The sequence below is a fragment of the Aplysia californica genome, unplaced genomic scaffold, assembly GCF_000002075.1.
Source record: "Aplysia californica isolate F4 #8 unplaced genomic scaffold, AplCal3.0 scaffold01167, whole genome shotgun sequence".
NCBI classification, from domain to species: domain Eukaryota; kingdom Metazoa; phylum Mollusca; class Gastropoda; order Aplysiida; family Aplysiidae; genus Aplysia; species Aplysia californica.
In genome coordinates this window covers 163,505-173,898 of record NW_004798437.1, presented here as the reverse complement: position 1 = coordinate 173,898, position 10,394 = coordinate 163,505, and the positions used below count along the sequence as shown (strand labels likewise).

At 39.1% G+C, this 10,394-nt stretch overlaps 1 protein-coding gene across 2 annotated transcripts in view; it reads left to right on the top strand.

The window, feature by feature from the left end:
- Positions 1–1,750: 1,750 nt before the first annotated feature.
- The window catches only part of LOC101858821, a gene marked incomplete at its 5' end in the record, with an annotated part of 29,322 nt that continues 20,678 nt past the window's right edge, over positions 1,751–10,394 (top strand). Inside the window, 4 exon segments of one of the 2 annotated variants that reach the window (XM_013090180.2) lie at positions 1,751–2,255; positions 3,124–3,197; positions 3,893–3,950; positions 9,026–9,100. In XM_013090180.2, coding sequence (XP_012945634.1) covers positions 1,751–2,255; positions 3,124–3,197; positions 3,893–3,950; positions 9,026–9,100 — 712 coding nt within the window. 2 annotated transcript variants of the gene reach the window in all.

Below are 10,394 nucleotides of genomic sequence, written 5' to 3'. Positions count from 1 at the left end.
GAAATTGATGGAATATTTTTGATCTAATCCAGGTCCTTAAACACCACCCTTATTTACCTTAAATTCACCCTTGTTTTCCTAAGACTCATCCTACTTTTGTATTATGGGGTTGTTAAAGTAAAAAATGTAGTGAAGAAATCAGAACACTACCCTTAGCTGACGAAGCCTTTTCTTCATTTTTTGGCATCTAATTTTTTGATTTGCTAAATTGATAGCCAGTTCAGTTACCCTACTTGTGTGAAAAAAATCAAACAAACTGTGGCTAGTGTTTGAATAAATTAGCGTTCAAATTTTGGAAGAACACCTTTTTAAAGTTTTTGCCGACAAAACATCTTTCTATCTCGAAGCTGCTGTGAATAATAAAAAGGTGTTTATCAGCGTATGGCAGTACAAATTAAAAACGAAAAAACCCCAACAAATTGTAAAGAAATGAAGTATGCCAAACCAAGAAGCTCAGTTGATTTATAGGACAATTGATGGAGGAGAAAAAGAGAGGGACTACAACAACTAGCTTAGCAACAGCTTAATCAGTCCAGCAATGGCTAGTCTAGTCCCCGAGACAAAAAATTAATTGTGTTATTTAACTGAAACTTACTCGTAATTCAAAATTCAGCTCGTATCTCAAGGCAAGAAATTGATTTAAACTTCACCTCATATCTGGAAAAAAACAACCCAACTTGTATGTAAGTTCACTCGTATCTCAAGGCATTACTGTATGTGTAGCAACTTGGTAAAATTAGTCAGATGGTGCATTTGACAATGATATAAGGCTATGGGCATCAAATTAAATATCTGTCCAAACCCTTCAAGTGGTTGAAAACGTTTTTAGTCTAGCTGTTTTAGTTATGAAGGTAAAGTCACTTGAAGGTTCAGTCACTGTTGAAGCATAAATATCTTTTTGGTATTTGAGGGATGTAACCTTAGTCAGAGCATCTTAGTGGAGAAATGAGTAGGGAACCATGATGGATGACGTCTGTCTGAGCTTTTTCGAGATAAGGTGTATACTTTAGACAAATGTCCAGTAACTTTATGCTAGGATGCTGTATCGTAGTCAGCAGGAGGCCCTGATAGGTAGAGTCGAAGCAACCATCCTTGTAAATGATCTAACCTGTGACGATATGGGTTTGAAATGGTTACTTGTCTTTTTCCTTTCTTTCCCCCATTCTTTTGTTTCTTATTTTCTTTCTTTTCTATGTGTAGGAATGTTTTTTTTGTGTCTTTTCGTCCTTCCTTTCTTTCTTCCTTATCTGTAGGTGTCTCTCTATTTCCCCTTTTCTATGTCTCTTTTTCTCTTCCCTTCTTTCTTCCCTTCTTCCCTTCTTTCTTCCCTTCTTCCCTTCTTTCTTCCCTTCTTCCCTTCTTTCTTCCCTTCTTCCCTTCTTTCTTCCCTTCTTTCTTTCTTTCTTTCTTTCTTTCTTTCTTTCTTTCTTTCTTTCTTTCTTTCTTTCTTTCTGTCTTGTCTGTCTGTCTGTCTGTCTGTCTGTCTGTCTGTCTGTCTGTCTGTCTGTCTGTCTGTCTGTCTCTCTTTGTTTGTTTGTTTGTTTGTTTGTTTGTTTGTTTGTTTCTAAACAGCATAAGACTCCCATATTGCATTACTTTTCAAAAGGGCTTATTGCAGAGTTGTTCACTAAGCAGCCCGCTCTCTTCTTCCTTTGTTTCTTTCACTGTTTCTTTACTTTTTCATTTTTAAAATTTCTATCTCTTCTCTTTTCTTCCCCTCTTTCTTTCACTATTTGCTTCCTGCCTGCAGGAGTGTCTGCGGGCACAGACTCTGAGGGCGACTTCATCGATGATGCTGACGACGTGGACAGCGACCTAGCTGAGAACTTGTCGCGCACCAGCAGCGAGCGCAGTGGGGGTCGTGGCATCAACCGCGACGACAACACCAACACCGCCAGCAACAACATCTCCACTTCAGCTTCAACCGCTGCTACAGCATCTACCACAACTGTCGCGAACGCTGAGGAATCGGCTTCGGTGACCCTTAGAAGTCAGACGTCGGAAGGCGGAGTGCCCAATATGGCTTCGTCGTCCTCGTCGAGTGGCGGTGGGGGTGGTGCCGGCCCTCCCCTTCCCCCGCCCCCTGCCCTGCCCCCCCGCACCTCCAAGGCACTGAGCCAGGTTGCTGAGAACTCCCCTCCCCTCCCTCCACGTAACCCCTCCCTGTCCAATAAAGCCACACTGGGGATTAACCTGGACACAGTGGTACCCATCTCTCCACCAGCACACCATGGCTCCTCGAAATCTCTCGACACGTACGTTTGATCGTTTGTCTGTGTGTCTTTGCGTCTGTGTGTTTGTTTGTTTTTTAATTTTGCGTCTTTTCTTGTCTGCATCTTTTCTTGGCTTTGTGTCTGAGTGCTTGTGTGTTTTCTTATCTGTGTCTGTTCTTGTGAGTGTCTTTTCTTGTCTGTGAATTAGACCTTACAATAGGTATGTTTGTCTGGGTGTTGTATATCTTGACTTGTCTGTGAATTAGACCTTACAATAGGTATGTTTGTCTGGGTGTTGTATATCTTGACTTGTCTGTGTCTGTATATTTTAACTCTCCGCTTGTACGTTCTGCTGTGTCCATGTATTGTCTTATCTGTGTTGAAATGAATTTGAACATTCATCTGTGTGTCTTTTTGTCTGGGAGTCCGTGTTTTGTCTGATCTGTGTGGCAATGAATTAGGTCTCTTGACACGTATATTTAATTTTTTCTTTGTGTCTCTGTGTTTGTGTGTCTTTTTGCTGTCTTGTCTCTATTGTACATGAATTGATCTCTTGACTTGATGTTGAGGTCATATCTGCGAGTGGTTGGCGGGTGCTCTGGTGTGGTTTGCTCCTTCTTTCCTATCAAACATCTGTCGTCCTTATCTCTCCTCCTTTTTTTTGTTACTCTCTTGTAACACATCTATTCTTCGGCACTTATATGACCATATTGTGTTGCAAGTGCCGTAAAACTTTTACTAAAACTAAACTCTCTCCTTTTTCTTTTTTGTGTATGTTACTCTCTTGTAACACATCTATTCTTCGGCACTTATATGAACTTATTGTGTTGCAAGTGCCGTAAAACTTTTAAAATAAAACTAAACTGAGGTCGTATTTCACTTGAACAGCAATTTTTGTCTGTGTTTTCAGGAGAAAAGACAGGTTTTCTTATGGTCAGGGTAGCCACGATGGCTCGGAGACCGGCTCTTTGCCTGGCAAACTAGGTAAGCATTGATAAGCTTAGCCACAGTTACTGAAGGTTAGCAGCTTATTTATTCCTTCTTATTGTGTCCATGGCTATGTCGGGCACAGATACGCCTCCTCTCAGGAAGCCATTTTTGCAGAGCATGCTAAAATTGTTTAATTCAATGAGTGGAGACCACTTAAAATTCAACTCAAATTTCATGTCAACGTTTCATGCCTGCCTGTTTGTTGAATTTTGAACTCAATCTCATAAGTTCAAACTTGTACAATCTGGCCTACCTGTTTTACGAACTATACTGTTCACTGTTGAACTTTTCCCCCCTTAAATCACTGACTGTGTTAGTCATCTTTTATTTAATGTCACTGTTAACTTGGGAAAAAGCAGGAAATCAGTGTTGATTGCCTTATTAATTTTGTTGTTGTTGTAATATCACATAAACTGTTATTAGATTGGTCATTTGATTCAACTTTTTTTTCTCATTGTTGGACTTTTTCTATATCACTTACATTGTTTTTTTCGAAACCACAGTTGATCATCTTTTTATATTTCATACAGCCTTTTTTTTTTAGAAATTTAAATCAGTGTCTGTTATTGATTATAATTTATATCACTATTAAACTTTAAAAAAACAACCTGAGATCACTGTTGAACTCTGTTGAATTTTAAAAAAGAGAATCACTATTGAATGCCTTTTTTTTTGAAAATTTGTTCCAGAATACATTGACTATGACCCAGCGTCCCCAAACACTTTAGAGCGGATCGAGAAGTCAGAGTAAGTGTCTAGTGCCGCTGTGTAACAGATAGAACTGACATAGACTAACCCGGCATTGTGTTCCTTCTCAGGAATTTATAAATGGAGACATAAAGCTTTTGAGAAAGATAGTAACATTTTATGATGTTCCGGTATTGCCACAATCCTGTAAATGGTGTTACGCTTTCTAACCGTGTGACTCAAAGAAATGAGTCAACTTGTCGTTTGCTTTTTTTTTGGTCCTAAAACTGTTGCTCAGTGAGATCTGTGGGCGCTTGTAAAAATCAGGAGTCGGCATGCACTATAAATAGTATAAAGTTACTGCAGGTTATTTTTGTGTTTACTTTTATTATTTAGTGAGAAGGGTGGTTAAAATTTTTTTTAAAATTTGCTTGCTGAAAATTTTTTAAGAAGCTAGTTACCCCAGGGCTTGTCAGTGAGCCTTTTGCCACCCCTAAGTGGCTAAAATTTTTGTGCCACCCACCAACATGTACTTCCAAGTGGGGCATGAAATAGTACCTATCACTAGTACACAAGTGATACATGTGGGTGATATCGCCCAGGTTGGGAAGCACTGAGTTACATGGTTAGAGCATAACACATGTGATATAGACTATCTCATACTTGTTTGCTTCAAGCAATCTAACAAAGCTTTGGTCTGAAGGTGATGTCATGTGGCATATTTTTTGCACTTTAAAGGCCTGCCAATGTCCTAGCTCTTAATTAACATAAAAAAGAATGTAGGCTACTAATCTCGAATGCTTATCCATTGCTTTCTTCGATTTTTCTGGTCGATTGTAAAAGGTGGACTGAAGGCATTGTCAACGGTTCTGGCTCACAGTACAAATACTAGAAGAAAATGATTGTTGTCTATATTTTCATTCTTTTCTTTCCATCTTTTCCGGAGGGCGCAATTTTTAGGTCCTTCAACTTTTCTTTTCCTCTGTCTGTCTTGTCTTACTTTTTTCTCTCCACTGATTGACTGTCATTTTAAAAAAAAGTGTTTCTCTTTTCTCAAACAAACAAACAAGCAAATAAACAAACGTTTTACTCTGACATTTGGCAAAACGGTATCAGCTGTTCAGGCTTATAGAACAAGAGACTGTATTTGAATTATTATTATATCTGTACTTTCATAAGTGTAAAAGGCAAAAGAGGAAGAGGTAAATCTAGAACTACTGAGAGAACTTGGAACAGGTGGGTGATGGGGAAAGACTAGGATACTATTGTATTTTAAAGCATCTGAGCAGAAAAGTGAATGGCGAACCATGAATGCCTAATCTGCTTCAATGATTGATGATACTTTCATTCTTTCTTTCCTCTCTGAGGGTAAATGATGGCATGTTAACTACTGATGACTAACGAGAGAGCTCGTCTGCTTATTCCTGCAAATCCAGACTGAAGACTTTATAGAGGTCTTTTTATGCCCTGATGTTGTTGGTTATGTTTCTAACTTTCACAGGAATTCATTCTCAAAACTTTTTCAGAATTCATTATTTTTTTTGGTCCTGTCTCTGAGAAAAACAGTTGTAGAACTTTTGTTCTATCTTTATATCTAACTTGAAATTCAAATGCTTTCTGTTCCTTTAAAAAAGGAGTACAGAAGAAGATGTGAGTTCAGTTCTTACATTGAGAAATTATTTAATTGAGTATCAGCTGTTGGTCAAGTGGGATGATGTATCTCTCTCTGCCCGAGTTTGCCTCGACAGACAGGGTCAGAACTGCAGCCCATCCCATAGAAAATGGAAATTGCGTCGATAGGGGTTACAAAATATTTTTCAAGATCAAAATTTTATTCTACTTGTAGCGTCACTTCTCTCTCACACGTTTTCTTTCCTGATGTATTTTCCCTCTCTTATCTTAAGAAACACTGGCACCCAATTAAAAAAGCGAAAGTCTATCTTTGGGTAAGATGTTCAGTATTTCAAAGTTTCTGCCTTGTTTTTGTTTTAAAACATTTTGTTGCTTTGGATGTTAGGATACTGCGTATATAGCTGGACTGTATATAGGGACGCAGTTTGCTCTGTGTAGGGTGTTGCAGAATTTGGAAAATAAGAGTACTGCACTTTGTTGTGGGTGAAAATGTTGTTCAGTGTGTGGAATGCTTCCTTGTGTTGTTCTCTATGTGGGAACTTTTTGCCTTGTTGTAAATATTGTTATGTATATGGAATGCTTTGTTAAAGGTGTAATTGTTGTTATATGTGTGGAATGCTTCATTATGGATGTAAATATTGTTGAACGTATGAAATGTTTTGTGGATGTAAATGTTTTGCTATGTACGGAATGTATGTTTTGTGTACTCCCCCTTTTTTTTTTTGAAGTTGTCATTGTGTGTTGTCAACGTTCACCATTGTCTTGTGGGAGCACGCTGGAGGAGCCAATGTGATTCTGCCTTGCCAACAACACGCGATTGAGCCAGTAATGTACAATCTTGAAATTTTAGGTATATGGATACCAGCATTTTCTACTGGATTAACCCTAACCTACCTACATAATGGGGAACTGTCAGGACACCCCCCCACCCAAGTGCTTTGGTTTTTACGTTACAGGGTTAGGGTTTGAGTTTGGATTAGGGTTTGTGTTTTCATTTTATCAGGAATTTTTTTATATCGATCGGTTTTTGAGCCTTTAGGTTCATGAAATTTGGAGTTAGATCCATATGTATATTATGATATCGAGTATCGATTCTAGCAGTACTTATTTTTGTTGGCTTGTCCGTTGTAGTCCAAAGTGAAAGAAATGAGATCAAAGTGTTCATAGTCCAGCCTGTTTTGTCTGGGTAAGGAGTAGAGAACAGATGGTTGGAAGGTGGTACAAGTGTTTGGCCCCACTGCTTCAATTCTTTCCTCCTGTTATCTCTGTCTTTTTATCTTGCTTTTCCACCTTAACTAAGTGGCTGTTAAATTTTTTATGTGCTTCTCTTAACTCCAATTACCTAACAATAAGTTCTCTACATAAATTAAGCCATCACACAAGCTACCGCCATCTGTGGTGTACCAGTTTGGTTTTTCACTGTTGCACGCTAAAGGTGTGAGTTCAATTCACGAGTAGGGAGACATTTTACTGAGTATCTCCTTATGTTTGCTGGGACATCGTATCTCTCTCAGCCGGGGTTTGCCTTCACTGCCTTGATAGACAGGATTGGAGCTGCTGGCTTTGTAATGAATGTAAATTGTATGGATGGGGAACATGAAACGTTTTCAATTACAGGGCTTTGTTTTTCCCAAGCTGTAAAGTGAAACCATATCCCATCCCTATTTTTTATCAATCCCTTTGTGTGTATCTCGCTTGTCCGTCCGTAAGTGCCATACGTTGCATAGGTCAGCTTTAGGGGTAAAATTTTATTTTGCCTACAAAAATTCTTAATTTTGTTAATTTTGTTCTTTTGCATGATTGTTTCTAAATGTGTTTTGTTTAAAAGGAAAAAGGTTCTGCCTTGCTTGCTATTATGTTTTTGTTGTTTGTGTTATATTTGGTATGTTTTTGAGTTTGTTGTTGTAGTTTTATTCACAGCTTTGTGTTCTCTGTGCATGAGATACTTAATGTCCAGTTCTGCTGTCGGGTCGGGAAAAGTTTCTGCGCAAGTTCATGCGTGTCAAACTTTTCTTAGATTCCAGCTTGTGGTGGTTGTTTATTTTTCTTACCGAGTATCTGTGTCTGTGTACTTGGACGTTGTATCGCTCTCATCCTGGGTGGGCGCCTGAGAGGCAGGGTCGATTTAGCTTGCCTCCTAAATTACCTGTAGACATAGATATGTCAAATTTACAGCTTGAGTTTGTATAATTTATTAGTAAAAATCGATAAAAGGCATGTTAGATTTGAAGTTAATGGTATCAGCTGAAATTCTACTAATCTGACCCCCTGTGTTGATTTTTGGCCGATATCTCCATTCATATATTGCAAGAAGTAATTTCATTTTGTCAGCATGCTTCACAAGTAGTATTGATGGGGGCTTAAAACATCTATAAGATAATTTTTTAAATTCACCGATGTTTTGCCCCCTGCTAGGACCGGTGATCACTGTAGAGCTGTTTCAAAGCAGCCTGCATCTTAAATGATTTAAATAGTATCCATGGGGGCATAAAACAACATCTAAAATTACATAATTTTTTTTGTTTACCATTGTTTTGCACCCACTAAGACCCGTGGTCACTATGGGGCTGTTTCAAAGCAGCCTGCTTCTTAAATGGCATCGGTGGCCTAGTGGGTAGGCTCTCAGACTTGCAACCATAAGATCATGGGTTCGAATCCCGTCAGGGACCCAACATTGTGTCCTTGGGAAAGGCACTTTGCACAAATATTCCTCACTTAACCCAGGTGGAAATGGGTACCCGGCTATAGACAGTAAACGATCTTGTCAGTTTGATAGTGTTTGAGCTCGTGAAATCCGCAGCTTGCACTGTATGCTTCGGCGGAAGCCGAAAATGTTTCAGAGTGTTCTCAGAGGGTCTGCTGGGGTAATAATTGTTGTAAATCGCATAGAGCATGCTCTTGAGCATGGATATGCGCTATATAAATGCAATTATTATTATTATTATTATTATTATTATTATTAAATGATCTGAATAATATCGATGGGGACGTAAAACAAAACAACCTGTACAAATCTGTCCCCGTGGTTTTATGCACCCCGCATAATTTAGCAAAATTTGATAGTTTTTTTGCATAGTTTCTGATTATTTTCCATTATCATTCTTTGTTAAAATTGACCGAATCGCATAACTTCACATTTTTGGGCTCAGTTTGCAAAATTTCAGAATTTTTCTTGGATAAAACGATGGGGACAGACAAATACAGTATTTTTATTTCACCCCCTTCTAAGACCGATGGTCACTGCTGCGCTGTTTCGAAGCAGCCTGCTTCTTAAATGATCTAAATAGTATCGATGGGGGCGTAAAACAAAACAACTTGTACAAATACAGTATTTTTATTTCAACCCCCCCCCCGCTAAGACCGATGGTCACTGTGGGGCTGTGTCAAAGCAGCCTGCCTCTTAAATGATCTAAATAGTATCCATGGGGGGCGTGAAACAACATATAAAATTATATCATTTTTTTTGTTCACCTTTGTTCTGTGTTTTGCCCCCCCCCGCTAAGACCCGTGATCACTGTGGAGCTGCGGCGGGGTGGTCAGAACAAGAGTGGCTCCAAGAAGAAGAAACGAGAGTCCAGGTTGTCTATTCGCACTCTTTGATCGATCCGTGACCTCTTGATATAAACTCAGTTGTCTATTTGCACTTTGACCTACGGCCCTTTGATGTAGTCTCGGCTGTCTTTTATGTCTTTTCGCACATTTTGAAACATGGCCCCTTGATATAAATTTACCCGTATTTGCATACTGTGAATTATGACCCTGCTATATAGACTTTGTCGTCCATGTACACCGTGATGTATGGCCTGTCGTCACAGATTTGGTTGTCTATTTGCACTTTGACCCATATCTCCCCCTCCCTCCCCTGCACTGTACAGTTTAAATAGCATGTGAGGACAGGGTGGGCAGAGGGTGCCTGTGGTGGGTCTTGAGGTTGTCCCCCCCACTTACCTTCCCAATCGAAGATATATGGTGAAATCTGAAGTCCAACGTATTTAAAAAACACTCTGTCTATTTAGTATGCTGAGTCACTTTTTTTTCTTGAAATACTTCCAAAGTTCCCCCCCCCTGTAAATTTGACAGTATTTTGACATTCCATAAAATATATTATGTATTTGTATAGTATATATATATATATATATATATATGGTGGTACATTTCGTCTCGGTTGATTTGGTCATCAACCACCAAGTTTTCTGTACACCTGCATGTGTTTGTTCGTCACTGCTCATAGCAATGGATGTTTCTAAAAACAACAGACAGCACCATGAGCCGAAAATGTCTTTGTATAAAGTATGATAATTTTCGTTCTTATGTTGTTTTCATTTGGGATGCTACATCATTACTAACTTTTTCGGAAGCAGTTAAAGTCCGTTTAGTCCGTGTGTGTACAACTTGTTTTCAAAGATATTTAATTCATCCTATCATAAAATGTTGCCGCTCAAAACAAAATTCTAATTGTGGCAGACCCACATACATATAGTGACATACCCGCGTACAGTTTGCTATCGCAGGTAGAAGACATGGGTTTGGTTCTTGTGTGCAGAGGTATTTAGAAAAGAAAATAAGATATCTCCATCTTTGTCTTTGGAGGTTGTGTCCCTTCTCAGTCCAGGTTGGCCTAGACTTGCAGGTTGGAAGTAGCCCGCCTCCTAAATGATCTAAATTGTGTTGATGAAAACAAAAAATATACAACACAATGTGACAAAACACCTCACCACACAACACAACACAACACCACACCACACCACGCCACACAACACCACACCACACAACACCACACAACACCACACCACATCACACAACACCACACCACACAACACCACACCACACAACACCACACCACACAACACCACACCACACAACACCACACCA